Raw genomic sequence first — 23,786 nt, 5'->3', positions numbered from 1 at the left:
AGCACCTGCAGGTGTTTTAGGAATTCAGGGATTTCTGGGATGAAGCCAGGAAAAAGCAGACTGCCCTCTTTCAACGTCTGGCATCTGTCCTACATTCCCTGCCAGCCCACTCTTCCCTCCCCTTCGTATTCCTCAGGATCTCCAATTTGGCAGCAAATGCCCTTGGCCAGCCCTGCAAAATCCCAGTGTTTGGCCATGGGCAGGTGTGCCTGAAGAACTCAGAGCTCCCCTCAGCAGGATTTGCTCCATTCAGCACAAAGCCCCAGGGCACGGTGGCACCCCAAACACAGTCCCACGTCCTGGCTCTGGGAGCACGGAGCACGAGTGCAGGCAGAGGAAGGGGAAGGGGGAGAAGAGAGGGAGATTGGGGTGGGAAGGACTCTGCTCAGCAGCCCCAGGGCTCATCCAAGGGCACCCCAGCAGCTGTAGAGGTGACCCAGGTGCCCAGGAAGGGTCAGAAGCACCTCGGGGCACCTGGCAACGTGTTTCCTGCCTCCAGTCATCACCCAGGAGCTGCCCCAGGTGAGATGGAGATCCCCTGAGAATCTTCTGGACACCAACTGCTCCATAATTATGGACAGATCTGCTGCCTTAAAACACCCACAGGGCTGTAAAAAACCCATAAATCCAAGTCACCAAAGAGAGATCATGTTCAAAGGGCCACAGAGATGCTGGAGCCCCTCTGCTCTGGAGCCAGGCTGGGAGAGCTGGGGGTGCTCCCCTGGAGAGGAGAAGCTCCAGGGAGAGCTCAGAGCCCCTGGCAGGGCCTGAAGGGGCTCCAGGAGAGCTGGAGAGGGACTGGGGACAAGGCCTGGAGGGACAGGACACAGGGAATGGCTCCCACTGCCAGAGGGCAGGGCTGGATGGGAGATTGGGCAGGAATTGTTCCCTGGCAGGGTGGGCAGGCCCTGGCACAGGGTGCCCAGAGCAGCTGTGGCTGCCCCTGGATCCCTGGCAGTGCCCAAGGCCAGGCTGGGCAGGGCTTGGAGCAGCCTGGGACAGTGGGAGGTGTCCCTGCCATGGCAGGGGTGGCACTGGATGGGCTTTAGGGTCTTTCCCAACCCAAACCTTTCTAGGATTTTGTTCTTCTGTGCTGAAAACTCCCATGGCACTGAGCTGAATTCTGTCTGCACGAGCGAGCTCCATCCTGGCAGGGCTTGGCTTTGCCACCCTCCCAGTGCTCTCCCACCCTGAGGTGTGTGAGTTTTGGAGACACCCACGTGCCCATGTTGCTGGCAGGAGCCAGGCTGATTTTAAAATAACCCCACTTCCCAACTACCCAAGTAAAGGCACACTTTCCAATTGAGAAACGGCAAAAATAGGAGCTACCTCCTCTCGCCATTAATACAGTTATTAAACTGAGTACAGATTAATTGTGCATTTTAATAACCCTGAGCATGAATATTCATAACACATTTCTTGCTCATGTTCTAATTAAAACATACTAATAGAATAAGATGTAGCTGTCAGACACTCTTTTTTTTTTCTCACGGTTTTCCTGCCACAGCCAAGAAGAGCTGATAGACAAGAGCTGTCCTAAGCTTCAGCAGGGATAAAAATAATTTAACCACATTTAGGCTCAGAAAAACTACCTTAGTACAGCAATGAACCACAGTAAAGACTATGGACAAGTGTCCAGTGGTACAGCATTGACAGCTGCTCCCACCCAGCAGGAATTGATCTACTTTGGACACACGAGTCCAACAAGGAAACCCATGAGAGAGACAGGAAAGGGGAACTGTTTTACTTAAAGGAGGACAGATTTACTTCAGATACTGGGAGGAAATTCTCCCCTGGGAGGGTGGGCAGGCCCTGGCACAGGGTGCCCACCCTGGATCCCTGGCAGTGCCCAAGGCCAGGCTGGACAGGGCTTGGAGTGACCTGGGACAGTGGGAGGTGTCCCTGCCATGGCAGGGGTGGCACTGGATGGGCTTTAATGTCCCTCCACCCCAAACTATTCCAGGATTCTATGTAAAAGCATTAAAAGGGGGCAGGGTTTTGTGACCCATCCCACATCCTTTCAGCTCAGTTGCCAGCCCGTGCCATCCACTGGAGCCAAAAATGCTGTGCTAAGAGAGGATGCCCTGGTTTCAACAACCAGAGGCCCCAAACCCACCTGGGCACAGTGCTGGTCCTTGAGGCCTGAGCTCTGAATGCCCCAGTGTGAGCACAGCACGTGGAGATGGTGTGGGAGGGAATGTGGCTCTGGAGGCAGCTCTGACCACTGGACACAGCCAAGGACCTTTGTGTGAATGGGACAGGGTCAGGAGCTGGACTCCATGGTCCTTGTGAGTCCCTCCCAACTCAGGATATTCCAGGATTCTGTGAAAGGTCTTTTAGAACAAGCTCAGTCCCCAACAATTGCTTTGCTCAAAGCAAAGTTCAAGGAGTGTGCATCCATCCCTCTGGATCCAGAGGACATAGCAGGGATGTTTTGCTCCTGAATCCTCTCAGATACCATTTGTAAAGCAAATACAGAGTTTTTGCTCTCAAATCCTGTACCAAGGGGTATCCTGAGAAGAACAAGCAGTGCTGGAAAGCTGCAGTGGTGCAAACTCAAATCATGGAATGGTTGGGTGGGAAGGGACCTCAAAGCCCATCCAGTGCCACCCCTGCTCTGGGCAGGGACACCTCCCACTGTCCCAAGCCCCATCCACCCTGGCCTGGAGCACTGCCAGGGATCCAGGGGCAGCCACAGCTGCTCTGGGCACCCTGTGCCAGGGCCTGCCCACCCTGCCAAGGAGGAATTTCTGGGATTTCTTCCTGTGACTCGAAATGTCTCAAAGGCGCCTTGTTTTCACGTGTCAGGAGGAGGAGGCAGTGAGGGACCCTGCCAGCAGCCCCAGGGGTGACACTGGGGGACACTGCTGGGGTCTCTGTGCTGCTGGAGCTGTGACTGAGCCGGGCTCAGCCTCTCCCTCCCCCCAGCCTCCACAATCTGCCCTCCCTAATCTGATTCCAGCAAATGACTACGCCAGGCTTTTTTTTTTTTTTTTTTTTTAAATTCTATTAAAAATATTTAGGCCAAATCTCTCCTGTGACTGGAGGAGGTTTGGAAGCAGCTGTAGCTGCCATGAAGGTGCATCTTCCATCCTCAAGAACGACCACAACGTGCCCATGGTGGGGATTTGAGGACCAGGAGGGAAATTCCAGCTCTGCAGCCACAGCAGTGCCCGAGGGTTGGAGCAGGACAAGGATGTGGTGGCAGGTGGGAGTTAAAAGCCCAGAACCAGCAGCTTTTCCAGCTCATGGAATACTTAGATCCATGGAATGGTTTGGGTTGGAAGTAGCCTTAAAGCCCATCTAGTCCCAAACTCCCTGTTCCCACCTGCCTCCCTCGGGGGTGGGACAGCACAAACACCACAGACAGGGCACCGGTGCCACTGTAATTTGATTTGAAGCAGAGGTGACAGAAGGCTGCTTGATAAACACTTCCAAATTAAGCGGCTTTGTGTGCTAATCGCTCTGGCAATCAGCCCCACAGCAAAATCTCTGCTAAAAGGGATTGGAAATCAATAAAATTAGTTGACTAGTAATTAGCTTTAGTCCCAGGAAAACCAGCAAAGTTGTTTTTCCTGATAGGAGTTAGCTCCACTTGGTGAGGAACAACCCACCCAACCCACTCTGGCACAGCCCAGGAAAGGCTCTGAGGTGCTGGCACAGCCCCTGCAAGAGAGAAGGGGGTGCTGGAAGCAGCTCCCAGAATTCCTGTTTATTTACCAGCCCCATCCACCCCCAAATAGGAAAAAACAGCTGTGAGTGGAAGGCAGCCGGGAGCTGTTTACAGGACGTCGATTGTAGAGGGGACCATACAATTTGTTCACTTCCTTTTCCCGGTGCACAACAAAACAATTAAAATAAAAATAAAGGCTGGGGGGGGGGGGGGAGTAGATAAAAAACCCAACCTGAACACCTGGAGGGCAGCACAAGGTCCCTGGCAATGCCACCCTGCAGGGCTCTGCTCATGGGCAGGTCAGGGGATGTTTTACTCCCATCACTGCCTTGAAATTTGAGGTTGGACCAGAACTGGTTGGGAGAGTGAGGCTCAGCTGTTCTGCTGCCCTGGAAGTGTCCAAGGCCAGGCTGGAGAGGGCTTGGAGCAGCCTGGGACACTGAAAGGTGTCCCTGCCATGGCAGGGGGTTGGGATGTGCTGCCACTTCCTGACCAGGGGGCATCAAGGTGGCATTTCCCTCTGGGACAGGAGGCCAGGAAGGGCTGGAGCTGTGCCAGGGCTGGGCATGGAGCTCAGGGAAAGGTTGGCTGGTGATCCCTGAAGGTCCCTTCTAACTCAGGATATTCCAGGATTGCTGTGGACCAGGAGAGGCCAGTGACATCCCCCAGACCAGGCACCCCAGGGGGACACAGCAGCACCCACATTAAACCCACAGATCCCCAAACCATTCCTGGGGCACATTCTGCCCCTTTATCTTTGTGATGATGAATGAACCCAGAACCACAACAGGCCCACCCACCCCACACACAGCCCTGATTCAGGGAAGCACCTGCTGCTGCCACCCCCTCCCCAAATGTGCACTCAGGGATAATTTTTGACTTCAAAAAGCTGATGCCACCACTTTGGTGATTGTTAATTCCTCTGCTCAGCATCTGCTCGGCATCTCCTGCACTGTATTCCAGTTCAGCAGTTTCTGCACACACAGATGGGGTTTAGGAAATGTTTGGGGCTCGGGAAAAATAGGAGAAAGCCAGGGAAGGAGTGGGGGGAAAATGATCCATTCCCCATTGGTTTTCCATGAGGGATAACTATGGGGAGAAATTGAACCTACACCAAAACCAAACAAAGCCAGAATAGGAGAAAAGAGTCAAAGAAGCTCTTTAGCAACTCCTGGTCTTTTGGTTGGTGCTCTGGCATCACTGGAACTGCTCTCAAAGGACAGGGCAGGCTCCATGGCAGCCCCTGAGCTGGTTTTGGGGGGGCTGGTGTGGCACCCCAGAAAGAGAATCCTGGAATGTCCTGAGCCAGAAGGGATCCACAGGGATTACTGAGTCCAAATCCTGGTCCGTTCAGGACACCCTGACAATCCCACCATGGACATAAACAGTAACAATTATATGCAATAATAAATGTACAAACAGTGCCCAGCACAGGGCTGAGGAAGTTTTGGAAAAATCAACAAAACCAAACCAACAAATTTGGCCATCCCTCACTTTAGACACAAATAATGTTTGCAGATGTAAAGGAAGGTCCCCACTGCATTTTACAGAGCGATTTTATGGTAATCAAAATAAAAGCTTGCTTTTAAGTCATAATTAAGGAAATTAATGACTTGGGCCACCCCAAGCCTCATCAAGGCCTTGCAAAACAACTGCACAGGGTGCCCATGGGGGCACTGGGTCACAGCCACCATCCCCTGTGTCCAGAACATGGCCAAAGAGCTGACCCAGGGTGCCAAGGTTCACACCAGGAGTGAATTGTTGGGCTGTGCTCCTCCAGGAGAATGGGGCAGACTGGAGAGGATTTATTAAAGTAAAAAAAAATGGGGATGGATGGAAGGAAGGAAGGATGGATGGATGGATGGATGGATGGATGGATGGATGGATGGATGGATGGATGGATGGATGGATGGATGGAAGGATGGATGGATGGATGGATGGATGGATGGATGGATGGATGGATGGATGGATGGATGGATGGATGGATGGATGGAAGGATGGATGGATGGATGGATGGATGGAAGGATGGATGGATGGATGGATGCAGCCCTGGGGGAAGGGTTGGGGTGCTGGTGGGTGAGAGGCTCAGCCTGCCCCGGCCATGGGCACTGAGCCCAGAACCCCCCTGGGCTGGGCTGAGCCCCAGCGTGGGCAGCAGGGCAGGGGGATTCTGCCCCTCTGCCCCGCTCAGGTGAGACCCCACCTGCAGAGCTGCCCCAGCCTGGGGAACAGCAGCAGGAGGACGTGGAGCTGCTGGAGCCAGGCCAGAGCAGCAATCTGGGATTGTGTGATAAAAAATCAGTAAGAGAAGTGAAGGCAGAGAGGCTTTTGGGGCTCCCAAATGCAGGGAAGATCCTGCTCCTTCCAGCAGGAAAGCCCCGAGAGCAGCAGCCAGTCCCTCTCCCAGCCCCTGGGAGAGCCAGCAAGATGCCACACGGAGAAAGAAAACAAACCTGTGACGACAACCAGAGGGAAGAAAATAAACTTTAAAACTCAAAACACTTCCCCCAGCTGTAAAAACAAAGGCCAGCAGTGACCAAACACGAGCACAAAGGAGCGGCAGGAGAAGGGGATGGAGGATAACACAGTCAGGGCTTTCTAAAGGTCATTAGACTGCAGGATGAACCCACCGTGTCCCTTGTCCCCAGCTTATTCAGGACAAATCCATGTCCCTCATCCCCAGCCTCCATCCAAGCCTGACAGCCCTGCAAGAAGCAGGATGTCAAGGAGGGTCCAAGGGACAGAAATGCAGGGAAACGGACCAAGAATAACACTGGGCTGAGTCAGACCCACAACAGGTGTCAGAGGAGTCACTTTCTGCACTGTCCCTCGGATCAGTTGTGCTCTGGAGGGGCATCTCTGCTCCCTCTGTGCACATGGAGACAGAGACCCAGGGTGAGGTGACAGTGGGGACCCCACAGCCAGGCTGGCCAGCCCTGTGGTGCCACTGCACTGTGACAGGGGCGGTGACAGGGACCACAGAGGCTGGGAGAGCACGAGGGGATGTCCCAAAGCTCTGGAAGCAGCTTGGCATAAATCCAACCCTGCAGAACAACAAGGAGGTAGCCCAGACCGGAGCCTTTGATACCTCCTTTACAGGAAGGTATCCCACAGCACAATATCTGCCATTATAGAATCATGGAGAGGTCTGGGTTGGAAGGGACCTTAAAGCCCATCCCATTCCACCCCTGCCATGGCAGGGACACCTTCCACTGTCCCAGGCTGCTCCAATCCCTGCCCAGCCTGGCCTTGGGCACTGCCAGGGATCCAGGGGCAGCCACAGCTGCTCTGGGCACCCTGTGCCAGGGTCTGCCCACCCTGCCAGGGAACAATTCCTGCCCAATCTCCCATCCAGCCCTGCCCTCTGGCAGTGGGAGCCATTCCCTGTGTCCTGTCCCTCCAGGCCTTGTCCCCAGTCCCTCTCCAGCTCTCCTGGAGCCCCTTCAGGCCCTGCCAGGGGCTCTGAGCTCTCCCTGGAGCTTCTCCTCTCCAGGGGAGCACCCCCAGCTCTCCCAGCCTGGCTCCAGAGCAGAGGGGCTCCAGCCCTGGCAGCATCTCCGTGGCTGCTCTGGCCTGGCTCCAGCAGCTCCACGTCCTCCTGCTGCTGTTCCCCAGGCTGGGGCAGGCTGAGCCTCTCACCCACCAGCACCCCAACCCTTCCCCCAGGGCTGCTCCTCACCCATTCTCCCATAAACGCACAGACAGCCCCATGGAGGACCTTCATTATTTCTGCCTCTCACACACTCAACATCAACCCATTTGCTACCACCAAACAACTGAAATTCAGTAGATATGGGGCAATTCCCAAAGCCAGGGGTTATATTCCATTAAACAGAAAGCTTCAGGGAGAAGACTGAGTGTAAATCCACGTGCTGTTTTTTCCAGGTTATTTACCCAGAGTTGCACACTCAGGCAGGGCAGACACTCCACTCTCACACGGATTGCTGTCCAAAGGGAGAAAACTCATTGTGCTGAGTGAACAAGAGAACTCAGCAGCCTGAAGGCAGCGAGGACCGAAACACTCCAGGTCCCCTGGGACACGCAGTGACCTCTTGTGTTCCTCCAGCCGTGGGGTGTTTTGCACACCCCCACAGATGCATGGAGGAGCTGCAACACCCCCACTTACTCCACTTAGCAGCACCCACCTCTGCTTCCGCTCTGATTTGCATCTTTCCAAGTATTGTTTCATTTGCAATGTAAAATCAAATCACAGCCGCAGAGATGCAACCGGAACACTGGGGAACAGAAATCTTCTCCCACTTGGTTTCCATTACTCACCAAGAAGACGAATGGGGACAAAAGCTTGTTTACTTACAAGTGACCAAAAAAAAAATCCCAGAAGTTTGCCAGAGAGGCATTTGAGATCAAACAGGCAGGCAGTGCCAGCCGTGTGTACGTGAGCCCTCCCAGCCTTGCACTGCTGAAGCCCTTCAGGTAGGGAGACCAGGGGCTGTTAAAAATTAGACAAATTAAGGATGGCTTCCAAATAATGTAGAAATTATGCGGGGAAGTGGCCAAACACACGTACACCCCACCAGGGTGGCCTTGGCAGTTTGTTTGTGAGCCTCCTCTCAGCGAGAGAGGGATGGTGGGGAATGACTTCTGCACTAATGCACGAGTCCCTGTGAGCTTCCTCGGGAAAAACAGACCCCAAAGGAGTGAGGAAGCCAGGCAGGGGTGGTTATTCTGACCCAGGGGCTGTGATCCTGCGGTGCTGGGCCCCTGTGGATGCCCCCAGGGCGCAGGATGCGGCCGCAGTCCAGAGCCAGCTCTGGCCCAGACGATGATTCAGCCCACAGGAAGGATCATCTCAGAAGAATTGCTGGACACAATGAGGAAAACTTTCCCAAACAAAGCGTTCTCAGCACCACCTGCCTCCCTCCCTCAGCCCCAGCTCCTGCTCCAGAGTAACCTCTAGGCTCTGGTCACCACAACAAGTCGGTGTTTTTGTTTTCCCCTTTCCCAAGTGAGGGTTCCCGGGGCACAGCAGGCTCAGGATCCCATCCTGCTCCCCGAGAGCAACACAGAAGCTGCCAACAAAGCCCCTTGGCCATGTCCAGTTACAGCCAGCAACCTCAGGGCTGCAAACTTCAGGACCTGGATATACCCAAAATATATGAGCCAGGCTTCCTAAGGAATCCCTAAAGCAAATCCATGGGTCAGAGCACACCAGGTGCAGAGTTTTGGGGATAACTGCATGTACAGCCAAGGACTTCTCCCTCCCAGACAGCAGCTCTTACAGAATTTGGTCCATGTGACACCACACAGTGAGGTATTTACCTGAAGAACAATTTAAAGACAGATGTGACCTATTTAGAGCTCTGCCAAATATTTCTGTAATTGAATAGACCATTGATTATTTAAATTGCATTAAAAAGGGCTGAATTCAATCCACTTGCTCCTACAAAGCACCATTTCCACGAACCACAACTCTTTTTCGCCCTCTTTAAACATAAACACTTCAAGATGTTCACTTGTCCCTTGCCCTGAAAGGATCCACATCTTTGTACAACCATACCCCATGCCCTAAATTCCCCTTGTAGCCCTAAAGCCAAGAGGACAAGTGACAGGAAGAGTTTACCTGAAGACAAATCCCAGCCCATCACCTTTCAGGCTACCAAGCCTCATGGTGTGTATGGGGCAGGGCCATCAGCCCTCATGACCTTGGCAGAGTCACTGATGCATGGCACTGTGGGTTTAGGCTGCCAATCAGCCCTCGACACCTTGTTTGCCACACACTGCTCAGGGGACACCAAAATCTTGCTCCAGCCCCTCGTGCCCTCGTGCCCTCATCCCTAAATCCAGCTCCTAACACACGTCTCTAAGCACTGCTGGAGGGATTAAGGCACGGAGCTGGTGGGGAGGAAGGTTTTATACACCTCATGTGTCACCTGGGATGTAGAGAAGTGCCCAGGGCAGCTCCAGGGAGATGACAGGACAGTGCCAAGGGCAGCCTGGACTCAACCTGTGTGTGATGGATCGTGGTGGCACCAGCTCTGGCTGGCACGTGCCACCCCTGGCAGGTGCTGCCAGGCTCCTCCTGCCCTACGTCTGGATGCAAAGGGAGCCCACCCTCACCACTCCTGCAGGCTGGGCACCAACCATCCCTGGGCAAACGGTGGCATGGGTGAGGTGCCAGTAGATGGCACTCAATGAGTAGCATGGATCCTCCTCTTTCCCAGGACTAACCAGCACCTTTCTCCTGCCTGCACATTCCAAACCATTTCCTGGGTGCAGCTTTGGCATCACTCAACAGCAGCTGGCAGGAGCTGGTGCTCCTTGGTCTCATCCCTTGTGCTGGGCAACAAAAAAAGCCCTGAAAAAACCCCACTGCCCAGCCCCCTGAAAGCCCCAGAGATGTCAGGAAAGCAGATTTGATTATTTTTATTGACATCTCTCATGTTACCCTGGGCACACACTGGCTGTTTGGGTTGTGGATAGGTGACCCCAAAAGGCGGGAGGCAGTTTTCCCTCCCTGCTCCACAGCAGCATCAGCATCAGCCTGGCCTCAGCCCACCCCAGCCCCTCCAGGGCTCTCTGCTGCTCAGAACAAGCTGGAGACAAAAAGACATCCATTAGATTATCTTGTCTGTGTCTCCTCTACATCAGGCTTCGATTTCTGGTGCTTTTGTCAAGCCAAGCACTAACACTCCTTATCAGGAATCCTAATGCAACTGTCTAGGAAAATTGACCATTAGAAGCTCCTCTGATATTTTGCTCAAAGGTTGTTTTCTTTTAACTATGAAAAGCTCAAAGAAATGTTTTCCTACAGGAACAAAAAGAGGTGCAGCAGTTAAAAACCTGGAGCTGCAGGTTGCTGGGATGGTGAGAGCTGAGCTCACCACTGTGGATGAGCTGTTGTCTTGAAGGAAAAGTGTCTGCATTTTGCAAATGCAAGTTTGAAACAAAAAAAAAAATTAAAAATTATATGTATAAAAATGAGAATGGGGAAAAAAAAGCACACCATTTTCAGACTAGTGCTTCAAGGAAAACAAAGACCAAAGTCATCCCCAAATCCCTGGACTGCCTCCAGCATGTGAGCTCTGCTGGCAGCTCCCACCTCTGCTCTGGAGACACCCAGGGCCATGCTGGCCCCTGACAAAGCTCCTTCCAGATCCTCACTGCACCAGGTTCCTGAGTGGCTCAGGGCAGGGCAGCACTGGCTGCTGTGGGAGGAAAGGGACCTTCTCACCCTGCATTTCTCTTGAGAGATTTCTGGGCTTGCTGGACTTTCCAGGGGCTGCTGAACACGTAAGGCAGCAGGAAACCCAAAGAAAATCGGTTCCCCATTTGGAGCACAACGTGCCCCAGAAGCCCCTGAGATGGGGCAGGCCAGGATGGACGGGAAGAGGAAGATCTCAGCTGGCAGCTGGTTTGCAAAACCACAGCCCCACACCTTCGCCTCTCAGAGCCCCAGCGCTGGTGCCACCATGGCACAGGGAGCAGGACAGGCTGGAGGGAATAGACTGCTCCCACCAGAGCCCTTCTTTCCCAACAGAATCAAGGGGAAACAAGCTGATCAGTCTCTCTGGTGCCCAGGATCCACCACACTCTGGGCTTGTTCATCCAGCTCCTGCCCACACTGCTGTGGTCGGGGTGAGGAGCACACACCAACCTCTGCTCACCTCTGGCGCAGAGCTTTAACTTTCCCAGAGAGTCCCACAGTTGTTTGGGTTGGAAGGGACCTTAAAGCTCATCTTGTTCCAGCCCTTGCCATGGGTAGGGTGCTCATGGGAACCTGCTCCTGGGCTTGCACAGCTCTGTCCACCCTGCAATTCCCCCTGATCTTGTAGCATCCCAAAGCCACAGCTGCCCCCCACATCCCAGAGAGAGCCCAGTCTGCACCCAGGATGCTGCCTCACCTACACACAGCCCATGTTTATTTAAAACTCAGAGGTGCAGATTTCCCAAGGTCTCCCTGTACCCCACCTCAATTCAAAGCTGGCACCACGTGCAGCAGACTAAATGGTTCCTCTTAAGTTACAACTCCACACACACAAAAAACTCCAATCAAAGCCAGACCACCTCCAGGGAGCTGTGCCTTGTTTGATTCATATCTAAAACCACCTGAAATAAAAACCATCCCACGAGCCCCTTGTAGGGCAAGGAAACCCCACACCCAGGCCATGTCACCACAGCAATTAACAATACAGCAATTAACTCTGCCAGCAATGGGCTCATGGTGTGGGGCCATGGGTAGCCCCACACAGGACACCCTCAGCTGGCACCTGAAGTTTGTGCTGTGTCACCAACCTACAGACCCCTCTCCTCCTGCAGCCCTGTAACAGGTTTAGGGGACTTGGGCACATGCAGTGGGGAGGCAGCAGACAAAGCTCATCTGTTCCTACCCCCAAAAGGGGTTGGGTGTCCTCAAGCAGCTTTAAAGCTCTCAGTTCCTGCCCAAGAGCATCAAAAAGTACTCAGAACATGAGGAAGAAGATCCCTGCACAATTCCAGCCTGAGCCTCCACAGCCCACCTACTACCCAATCCCTCGAGATACAACTCCCAGCCGACCCACTCACCCTTCCACCCTTTAGGAAAACATCCTGCCAGCCGTGTGGCAGCAGCACGTACCCCTGGACAGCTTGTTCTGGGCTGCCATGTCCCCGGAGCTGCTGGCAGTGAGAGCCTGGTCCCTGTGCTGCGCTCCAGCCCAGCCCCGGGAGGGAGGAGCAGCTCCCGGTGCCTCTGTCCTGTCCTGCCCACCACTGCCTGCCTTTGTCTGGGGACTGCACAGAGTTCACTGCTGGGACAGGCAGAGGCACTGAAAGGAAAGTTAATGAAGTTTATGGGGTGGATCAGGTTTACCAGGGATTTTATGAAGCTGCCTGGAGAGCAAAGAGCAAATGGACAAGCCCTGGGGAGCCCTGGGAAAAAATCCCCCAAGTGCTTCAGTCATGCCCTGATCTACAGATGAGGGTGCCCAGAGCTGCTCCTGGATCCCTGGGAGTGCCCAAGGCCAGGCTGGATGGGGCTTGGAGCACCCTGGGGTGGTGGAAGATGTCCCTGCCGATGTCCCTGCCATGGCAGGGGGTGGGATGAGATGATGCCTAAGGTCTCTTCCAGCCCAAAGCACTCTGTGATCCCATAACGTTCTCTTCTTGTTATCCCTTTGTCAGGAGCCCTTTAAAGGCCAGGTCAGCACCGGTGCTGCAGCTGGAGCAGATTTTGCCCTCTCACAAAAGCCACCTCCACCCAATCCTGCACAGACCTGCCATGGTGACCCAGGAACTCCTTTGGCACAGCCCTGGGCACTGGTTATTGTTTGGCTTTCCTTTATCTGCAGATCTCAAAGCATTTTGTAAATGTTAAACCTCGAAGCCTCTCCAGGGAACAAAACTCTTTCTGCCATTGTACAGATGGAGAGACTTGCCCAAAAATGAGGGCAGGGCTAAGGGAGGCAGCAGAGCCCAGAGCTGAGCCAGCTCAGCTTTTTACTGGCACAAAGTACAGTGGCACAGATTATCCCTGGAAGACCTGCGTGGACAAACTCAGCTCCTGGGAGAAGCACCCACTCTCCAGGTGGGAAAACCTGGCATGCTGGAATACCCAAAAATTTATTTACAACTGGTGCTCCAAACCACAGCATCTCACCCATCTTTCAGTTTTCTTTTTATGGTTTAAAAAAAAAAAAAAAAAAAAAGGGCAAAAAAAAACCCAACTAAAAAAAAACCAAACCAGTTCTGTAGTTTCAACTTTTTAGAAAATTATTTAAAGAATACAGAACAAAAAACCACAATGATTTTAAAAATATAAAGCAAGCTGGGGGAGAAGGGCTCTTCTCTATTTCTGAGCTGACCCAGAAGGGCTGGGCAGGGTAGGGAGCTGGGGGAGATGCTCCTGCCTGGCTCTCATCTCCTGCTGGCCATGGGGGCCATGGTGAGCTCCCCATCTTTTCACCCAGCTTTATTTCCCACACACTTCAATTTAAAGGAACCTGAGGGCCAGCAGGAATTGGGAATTCAGTGCCACCCAGCACGGCTTTGCCCAGTGCTGCAGGGAAATGCTGCAGAGAGCCAGATGGGATGGAATTGTAGCAGCACTTCACCCAGGACATCACTCAGTGCCTGGAAGCTCCAGCTCAGGGAGAAACCCCACATCACTGAGTGTCTGGGATGGGAAGGAGGCAGCACAAGGCTGTCCTGGCAGCTGCCAAACCTCACAGGAATGAAGACAAGCAGCAGCAGGAGCAGCCCAGCACATCCTCTGGGATGCACAAACCTGCTCTGCTCGGGCTGTAAGGGTGTTAGGAGCAGCTCCCACGGGAAGCAAGTGAAGTGCCAGGTCTAAGGAACCTCCAGTGGTGACTAAAACAGCAACCAAAGAGAACCCCAGAAGTGTGCTGTGAACTCATGAATCCAGACATCACTGCCCTGAGATGCCTCAACTCCCAGACCCTTCTCAAGCATCATCTCTCCCCCAAGCCCAGGATCTCAGGTGACAGACACTCCTCCAGTTTCTGACCTACACCTGGTGCTCTGCGCCACGGGAAACCTGTAAGAGCAAAACTGACCATGAAGAAGGCATGGAGTGGCAGGACAAGGGGGAATGGCTTCCCACTGACGGAGGGCAGGGTTAGATGTGATTTTGGGAAGAAATTCTCCCCTATGAGGGTGGGCAGGCCCTGGCACAGGGTGCCCAGAGCAGCTGTGGCTGCCCCTGGATCCCTGGAAGTGTCCAAGGCCAGGATGACCAGGGCTTGGAAAAGCCTGGGATAGTGGAAGGTGTCCCTGCCCATGGGAAGGGGTGGAACTGGATGAGCTTTGAGGTCCCTTTCATCCCAAACCAGCCTGGAATTCTGTGAAGAGCATGTAAAAACCCCACAGGACAGAATTCAGGACTCATTTTCCACTCCAAGCTGCTCATATCCAAGTGGTGTTTCCAGCATGACAGAATTCCACTTGGATCAACCTCACACTTCCCAATAGAGCCAGGCAGTTCCTGGAAAGTCAGCGCAGGGACAGCAACACCTCAGTGCCACAAGCCCTGGAAAGGGGGAGAACCAGAACTTCCAGGGCTTCCCTGCAGCTCAGGAGGGAGCCAGAGCTGGAGGGGACATGAGGCAGCTCTTGGTGACAGGCAGAGGCTCCAGGCACCTCAGAAACAGCAGCTTAACATTCAACAAGCCCCAGGTTGTGAGTTCTGAACTAATGAAACTGAGAGGACCTGAACAGGGTCTCTGCTGCCCACAGGGCAGCCCAGGCTCCTTCCCCTTCAGCTGTTTCACCCTGGTCGCTTCTGCAGCTGCCCCAGCCTCAGAGGCTGCTCCTTACATCACAGCCAGGCAGCAGATCATGAAGGAAACACAGCTGGGACAGGCACCACTGAGGCTCCACACTTGGCCAAAAGGGAATTGGATTCCACCAAACCCAAATCAGGAGTCTCAGGCGTGAAGGTCAAGGAAGAAGGTGCAAAGTGGAGCTGTTTGGGTGAGGAGAGGCTGTGGATGGCAGCCTTGGGGCGATGGGGATGCTCCCCAAGGAAGCTCAACATGCAGGTTCCCCCTCAAAGGTTCAGATTGGCTCAGCTGGCCAAACCCACCCTGCCCTTTCTCTCCATCCCGCACCTTCATTTCCCACTGATTTCCATGGAAGTACTTAATTAATTAATTAAAGTGGTGATGGCTGCTGGGCTTCATATTACCAACAGTGAATCAACAGCAGGTGGGTGGGCAAAGAGAAGGGGGACAAGAGCCAGGAGAGCTCCAGGGTTTGGGGCAAACACTGCCCAGATGGGATCACTGCCACACACCTCAGGACAGGCCCTCGGGACCCACTCCTTCCATGCCCACCAGTGCCACATCCCCAAGACTGGCTGTGCCAGGATGGAGATGGCTTTTGCTCTGCCATCCCTGGGCTCAGGTGATACCTTTGGATTGTCCCAAGTGACCCTCCAGAGAGGCAGAGATAACAAGGCTGACCCAGAACTCGATGGTGCAATCCCAGACCAGACTAACCCTGCTCCTGGGATGCACCTCCCATCCCAAAGCATCCACAGGGTACAGAGGTCCTCCCATTAATGGCACAGCCAGAGCCTCCTGCTTCAGTGCCCAGCACCTATGGGGCCACAGAGCCTCTCATGCCATGGGAAGGTGCCCCAGCCCTCCCAGGGCACAGCCCCCAGCCTTTCCTGGGAGACATTTTAGAGTTAAAGCAATACCGGTAGTGGGATTGTCAGCAGCACAAATGCACAATCAGGAGGGGAAGATGTGGGGGGAAAGCATCCAACTGGCAAATATAATACTTGGAAGGAAAAGTAGATTTTTAAAAAAATAAAAAATGAGGGGGTGGCAAAAAAAAATCTCAGGAAGTCATCTAGTCATTCCTGCTCTTTGCAGAAACAATAGACTCGGGATGCTGGCTAAGTTATAAATAATCCTGCTGGCTACACAACACAAATCCAAGACAGGAGCAGGGTAACTATCAGCTCCATGGAAAGTGAGTCACTACCTTCTTACAGCATTCCCAAAAAGGGAAAACACCACGGCCCCATTCCCACTCTGCTCCACTGGCCAGGACCCATCCCAGGGGGCAGGAGCAGCTCAGTGACACAACCTGTGACACTCTGAGCCACAGCGAGCTCCAGCAGCAGTGAGGCTGATCCCAGAGCAGAGCAGGACACACAGCCTGACACTCAGAGAATCACAGAATCCCAGAATATTCTGAGGGACCCCCAGGGATCATCAGCCCAGCCCCTGTCCCTGCCCAGACCCCCCAACACCCCCACCCTGAGCAGCCCTGAGAGCGCTGTCCAAACGCTCCTGCAGCTCTGGCAGCCTCGGGGCCGGGACCATTCCCTGGGGAGCCTGGGCAGTGCCAGCACCCTCGGGGGGAAGAACCTTTCCCTGAGCTCCATGCCAAGGCCTGGCACAGCTCCAGCCCTTGCTGGGCTCCAGGAGCTGTCCCAGAGCAGAGCTCAGCCCCTGCCCCTCTGCCTCCCCTCGGGAGGAGCTGCAGCCCCCGAGGAGCCTCCCCTCATCTCCTGTGCTCCAGCTGAACCAGCCAAGTGCCCTCAGCCGCTCCTCAGACCTTCCCCAGCTCCGTGTCCCTCCTTGGGACACTCTCCAGCAGCTTTGGATCCTTCTGACACTGTGAGTTCAGTGGCAAGAAAGCTCAAATTGGGGAAAATAATGGGAAGCCACCGAGTCCACAACATCCTTCTCTTTTCAGAAAGGAAGTTGCCATTGTGAGCTGCTTTGGCTGAGCTGTTTTCCAGATCCCTCCTCTCAACCCGAGAGCAAGCACAGAGATGAGCAAAGCCAACATGTGGAACTGCCCCAGGAAGGGTGGGTGTGCCAGGGCCCCTGCCCCAAGCACAGCCCTGTGGGAGGGACACTGCCCCTCTGGCCTGGCAGCTTTCAGGGCAGAGGGAAGAAGCAACTTTTTGGGCACCAATAACATCTTTGTCACTTCTCTGTGCTTGTGGCCAACCTGGACATGGAGCACAAAATGCAGCACCCTGGACTAGGGTGCCCCTGCAATGGCCACAGCCTCAGGAACCCTCATATCAAGACCAGAACATGGAATCATGGAATGGTTTGGGTGGAAAGAGACCTCAAAGCCCACCTCATTCTAACCCTGCCATGGGCAGGGACACCTTCCACTCTCCCTGTCCAGCCTGGCTTTGGAAACTTCCAGGGATGGAGAGCCCTCAACCTCTCTGAGCAACTGACAAAGAGCTTCCCAACTGGAGACTTGGAAGTGGCATAAGTTCTCCTTTCTTTTTTTTTCTTTCTTTTTTTTTCTTTTTTTTTTTTTTTTTTTAATAAATAATAAAAAAATAAAAAGCTTCCTGACTTGTTATTCCATTACCCAAATCTGGAAATGTAATCATATTAGTTCAGCTGCATTAACACAACAAAAAAGCCCAACAAAAACTGTCTTAAAAATTGAATTGATCTCCAAGGAGTGAAGAGAAAGGAGAACAAAAGTCAGAAACCCAAAGCAAGCAGCTCCCCCTGTGAGCAGCATGGCCAGCCCGGCACCCAAGACACTGCCCAACGATAGATTCAGAGAGGATGTGAAATAATCAGGATGTGATGTGATTTTTTAAGAACTTTTTTTGCCAGGTAGGTGAGGTAAAAGGTCAGTAAGAGCCATGTGAGCACACCCAGCTCATCAACATAACGCTGAGTTTGTCACAGAGCTTAACTCAGCTTAAACAGACCTCAGCCAAGGGGAAAAATCCATCCTCGAGCCAAGTGGGGAGTCCAGGCAGCTCTGAGGGACTGTGGGGATGTGCAGAGTTGGCTCAGCAATCCTCTGGCTACCAGCAGCAGCAAAGTCCTGCTCCTGTTCTCTGGTACCTGGGGAGCACTGCCCAAACACAACCCTGTGTGGGAAGGGGCTTGGAGCAGCCACTGCTCCAGCTGAAGGGAAAAACCACAAAGCCCCAACCCCCAGCCTGGGAGCTGCAGCCGGGGCCCTTGCAGGGAACAGCAGAGCAACGTGAGGGGCTCCTGCACAAACCCACCTGATGGGCTGGGAAAATGGACTGAATCCCACCTTGTCTGGGCAGAAAGGGACATCAAAGCTCATCCAGTTCCACCCCAGCCATGGCAGGGACACCTTCCACTGTCCCAGGCTGCTCCAAAACTCATCCAGCCTGGCCTTGGGCACTGCCAGGGATCCAGGGTGGGCACCCTGTGCCAGGGCCTGCCCACCCTGCCAGGGAACAATTCCTGCCCAATCTCCCATCCAGCCCTGCCCTCTGGCAGTGGGAGCCATTCCCTGTGTCCTGTCCCTCCAGGCCTTGTCCCCAGTCCCTCTCCAGCTCTCCTGGAGCCCCTTCAGGCCCTGCCAGGGGCTCTGAGCTCTCCCTGGAGCTTCTCCTCTCCAGGGGAGCACCCCCAGCTCTCCCAGCCTGGCTCCAGAGCAGAGGGGCTCCAGCCCTTGCAGCATCTCCGTGGCTGCTCTGGCCTGGCTCCAGCAGCTCCACGTCCTCCTGCTGCTGTTCCCCAGGCTGGGGCAGCTCTGCAGGTGGGGTCTCACCTGAGCGGGGCAGAGGGGCAGAATCCCCCTCCCCTGCTGCCCACGCTGGGGCTCAGCCCAGGACACAGCCAGGAGTGGAGCTGCCACCAAAAACAAGTTGCTAAGAGGAAATCTAGTCTGTCTCCTTGTGGGACTGGAGCTCCAGCACCTCACAGGCCTTGCAATGACCACCCAGCCAGACAAATCCAGTTTGGGAGGAAAGGTGTGAACACTTTGAACCATGGGATAAGAAATTAAAGAACCCTGCTTTACAATTTTTTTTTCAAAAAAAAAAAAAAAAAACAACCAACCATATGTGATGGGGAGGCACATCCACCTTCCCACAGCTTTTAGGGCCATTCATCATTTGGATAAAATCCAGTTTCACATTGAAATTCAGCTGGACTTTCAAATGCAAATCAGAGGAGGAGAGCAACATATGGTAGAGGTTAGTACGTATTTTTCCTAATTAGATGGCAAACTGCTGCTTTGTATAACAATGTTAACGGGGCAGGAGGAGCCTTTGCAAGGGAGACCACATCACTGCAGAATAAAATGTCCCAGAAAGCAGAAGGGGCCCAGGCCACCCCCGCTCTCAGGGAAGGTCACGCACTCACCACCACCAGGATGGGTTTTGTCACTTGTCAAAAGTGAGATTTGTCCCTCCAGCTTGGGAAGGATGAGGCAGAAAGGTAAGAGAGGGGGTTGGCAACACCAGTGACCCCAAGTCTTGTCCTGAAGGAGTTTGGCTTATTCCAGGTCAGGTTGTCCTGAGGGACAGCCCTGGGTGCCACATGCACACACCTGGGAGGGTTTTTGGAGGGGGCAAGCATTACCAGTTCCTCACCCCAGAGGCCAGGGATGGAGGAATGATGGGCAGAAGATGCTTCAGAACTCCCTGAGAAGGGGAGGAACAGCTCTGCTTTGAGCAGTGCCCAGCAGCCACCACCAAACCTGCCCCAGGAGAGGCAGATGCCACCACCAGAGGTGACCCCAGAGCTTGCTGGCCACATCCAGTGCCCACAGACAGGACATCACCCACTCTCCTGGAATGTTATTCCCAGCTAGGACAAATCAAGGTTCATAGATGACTGTCCCTTGCCCTGCTTGGTCCCAAAAAAGCCACCTCCTCATGTCCCTGTGTGCTGGAGGCTGCCCTCCCTCCCAGCCTTGGCCCCACAGGCTCTGATACGAAGCTCATTTATTTATTTTCAGTCCCTGTCTAACCAGGCAAACTCCCCTGCTAGAAAAAGCTTATGCCACATTAACTTCACCTCCTTCTTACTCCTGACGCAATCCCCAGCTAAATTTAGAGGAAGACATTGCCTGAGGTCACTTTGGAGGTGGGGATGTGCTTCCCAGGTTCACAGGCAGATGGACAGTGTTTTTTAGATTTTTCTCCCTGCTGGCTTTGGAGCTGGGCCTACCTGGCAAGTTAATTGAAAAATTCAGGATTAAAAAATGAGGGCAGATGTCCTGGACTGCCTCTTTCCCTTCTTTAGTGGGGGAGAGAAGCAACTAATCAGGGCAGGGAGAAGAGCATCCAAACAGCCACTGCAGAAACTCTCAAAAGCCGAACCAAGAATCTCCTCTCACGGCTCCGATTTTCCCTTTCTGATGTACTTCCACCCTGCAACACAGGGACAGACAGACCAAGATCTCTGCAACCCATTGGCAAAACCCCCACCCTCCATCCTCCCCAAACTTGAGGCAAATCCCTGTTTGGATGGCAAAGACATGATGGCTGCTCCTCGGGGGACACAGTTTGAATCCTGCCCAGGAGTTGGATCCTCTGGCAGAAAAACCCCAAAGAGTGGGGCACCTGTGGGCACAATGCCATCTTTGGGCCTGCTGTGCTGGGGAGTCGGTCTGGTCCCCACTGGGAAGCATTCTGGGGGTTCTGAACCCTGTCTGTCCCCCAAATGGGCTCTCTGCTGTCACACAGCCCCGTTTTGGGGCCATGAGAGCTCCGTGCCTGGCTTGCCTCAGGTGATCCCCCATCCTCAGCTGTGCTCCCAGACCCCTGTGCAATTACACATTCAGCACCACAGTGTATTTCAAACTGTATTTCATGCCTCATTTGGCAAAGAAATTAATTAAACTCTAAGTCACCAGTGAAGGAGTGCAGCACCTCTTCCCTCCATGGGTGTGTAACTCAATTTATTTAAGCTAAGGTGCTAATCAAAGCTTGCCAGGTATTTGGGGACCTTCTGGCAGAGGGGGTTCTGAAATGTGCACAGGATGGGCTCTGCTTGGAGGGGACCAGGCACTCACTGTCCCAGCACAGGGCCTGCCACCAGCCTCTGAAAAAGCCTGGATTTCCTAAAATGCAATCCCTCCACCACCAGCACCAGGGACATGCAGTGAGGCCAACTTATCATCCCAGGCCTTTGAGGGTATGGGAGCTGCCCACTAGCTAGAAATCACAGAATTCTGGAATATCCTGAGCTGGATCCCACAGGGATCATCAGCCCAGCCCCTGTCCCTGCCCAGACCCCCCAACACCCCCACCCTGAGCAGCCCTGAGAGCGCTGTCCAAACGCTCCTGCAGCTCTGGCAGCCTCGGGGCCGGGACCATTCCCTGGGGAGCCTGGGCAGTGCCAGCACCCTCGGGGGGAAGAACCTTTCCCTGAGCTCCATGCCAAGGCCTGGCACAGCTCCAGCCCTTGCTGGGCTCCAGGAGCTGTCCCAGAGCAGAGCTCAGCCCCTGCCCCTCTGCCTCCCCTCGGGAGAAGGGGCACACAGAGGATCACTGCCATCCTGCCTTCCCAGGCTGATCAGATTGAGGTTGCTGCACAGATCCATCTGGGCTTGGGATGTGCCAGGGAAACCATGGCACCCATTCCTGGCACTGCCCAGGAACCTCGTCCTGGCCACACAGACACTGGTGGGAAATTCAGTGCCCCACTCCCAGCTGTTTGGTGGTGCTGGGAGAGGGCAGGATATCCCAGCCCAGACGGATGGGAATCCAACAGGCAGACAGAATCAGAGTGATTAGAACTGGAAGAGACCTTAAAGCTCACTCCCACCTCCTGCCAATGGGCAGTGACACCTTCCACTGTCCCAGGCTGCTCCAAGCCCTGTCCAGCCTGGCCTTGGGCACTGACAGGGATCCAGGGTGGGCACCCTGTGCCAGGGCCTGCCCACCCTGCCAGGGAACAATTTCTGCCCAATCTCCCATCCAGCCCTGCCCTCTGGCAGTGGGAGCCATTCCCTGTGTCCTGTCCCTCCAGGCCTTGTCCCCAGTCCCTCTCCAGCTCTCCTGGAGCCCCTTCAGGCCCTGCCAGGGGCTCTGAGCTCTCCCTGGAGCTTCTCCTCTCCAGGGGAGCACCTCCAGCTCTCCCAGCCTGGCTCCAGAGCAGAGGGGCTCCAGCCCTTGCAGCATCTCCGTGGCCTCCTCTGGACTTGATGGCCTCCTCTCCACTTGATGTGGGTAAACATTTTGACATCCCTACATCCATCACTGGCTCCCCCTTGGCTCCCTCCCTTCCCATGATGGAAATGGCCCTGGGTGAATCCCTCCATCCTGCAGCCAGAGCAGGAAGGACAGGCTGAGCAGGAGTGAAGAGGATCCTCTCCAGGCCACCAAGACAAAAGAGACAACAGTCAGGAACCAGGTATTTATAGTGTCCTTCAGTTGTGTGCATTGGGGTGGTGCCAGGTGAGAGATGAGGCCCTGCAGAGTAAGAAAATATCCCTTTGCATTAAATTCACCCTCTTAAGACACCAATTTGTTGCCTCTAATTAAAATTACTACTAATAATTGCATTTTGAGTGCCACTGCACACAGCTATTAACAATGGAGATGCACCAGGCTGAGGAGCTGGTCACACATGGGACACGTGCTGCAGCAGGGCACCCCACAGGGCATGAGGAATTGCAAATTAGCAGCAGCCAGGTCCAGCAGCAACACTTGCCAGACCTGCTGGGCCCCTTCCAAAGCCATCTCTGCCCTTTGGAAAGAGCACAGCGAGCGTGGAGGCCTGGAGCTGGAAGGCTGAGCCAACATGTGCTGCTCAGGCAGCCCTGGGTTGGGGCAGGATTCGAGATGAACTCAGGCAGAGCTGCACCAAACCCCAAGGTCCTGCTCTCCAGAGACCATCTAAGAGCTCAGAATGGAGATGAGAGCCCTGAGGAACAGGGCAGTGACAGAGAGAATTCACAGAATCCCAGAATGGTTTGGATTAGAGGAGACCTTAAAATGCATCCAGTTCCATCCTTGCCCTGGGCAGGGACACCTTCCATATCCCAGGTTGCCCCAAGCCCCTTCCAGCCTGGCCTTGGGCACTGCCAGGGATGCAGGGACAGCCACAGCTGCTCTGGGCACCCTGTGCCAGGGCCTGCCCACCCTCCCAAGGCAGAATTTCTTCCCAATATCTAAGCTGAACTTACTCTCTTTTCTTTACTTACTAAGTGCTGCCCACAGCTCACCTCATTAGAGACAAGGCAGTGCTGGAGATTGCAGCTGTTCTTTTAGGAGGGGCACACCAAGCCCAGCTTCCCCTCAGCCCCTCAGATTTTTACACAAGACACACTCATCCCATCAGAGCCCCTCAAGCCTCACTGCCTGCAACTGCCTCATCCATGAGAGGAAAGAGCATTGCTGGGAAGAGAGCCCCGCACTGCCTCAGCAATTCTGGCAAAGTTAAAACTGGGCTTAAACAAGGTCTTTGGCAAACTGGCAGTTTCTAAACAAAAGCTGTCACTTATCTCAGTACAGCTTTGGCTCTGGCACCCCCAGCATTCTCCGTACTCTTTTCCAGCTAAAGATCTTAAATCCAGTCAGGAGGACTCTTCTCCAGGTGAGAAATGAACAAAAAACAAAAACAAAAACAAAAACAAAAAACCCACCAAAACAAACCCCAAAAGAATCCCCAAAACCTTCTCTTGAAAACATGCACCCTTCACCCCTCAAGATAAACACACACTGAGACAGGGACTAGGTTATATTTGCCTCTCCCCAGCTGCTAGAGGAGCCCTGAGCTGCTAGAGCATCCCCACAGCATTGTCACTATGTCCCTGCTCTTCCCAGACTCTCTCCACATGTGCCCATTAGAAGCCAGCTGTGCCTCTGGCAGGACAGGACACCTTCACTCCCAGTAGTAAAATTAAATTCAAGGGCAAGCAACTAATTGCCAGAAAG

At 53.8% G+C, this 23,786-nt stretch overlaps 1 protein-coding gene across 14 annotated transcripts in view; it reads right to left on the bottom strand.

Annotated features, from left to right (window-relative positions):
* Nucleotides 1-23,786, bottom strand: part of TCF3 (transcription factor 3) — an 81,922-nt gene that overhangs the window by 42,560 nt on the left and 15,576 nt on the right. The window contains exon 1 of one of the 14 annotated variants that reach the window (XM_072919260.1): nt 12,249-12,329. The exons of 12 other annotated variants lie outside the window; for them this stretch is intronic. In XM_072919260.1, coding sequence (XP_072775361.1) covers nt 12,249-12,276 — 28 coding nt within the window. In that variant the 5' untranslated portion in view covers nt 12,277-12,329. Of the gene's footprint in view, nt 1-12,248; nt 12,330-23,786 lie in introns of those variants that run through there. One more of the 14 variants, XM_072919261.1, reaches the window with a different exon arrangement.

Source organism: Taeniopygia guttata, chromosome 28 (assembly GCF_048771995.1).
Source record: "Taeniopygia guttata chromosome 28, bTaeGut7.mat, whole genome shotgun sequence".
NCBI classification, from domain to species: Eukaryota; Metazoa; Chordata; class Aves; order Passeriformes; family Estrildidae; genus Taeniopygia; species Taeniopygia guttata.
This window is presented reverse-complemented; position numbering and strand designations above follow the sequence as displayed.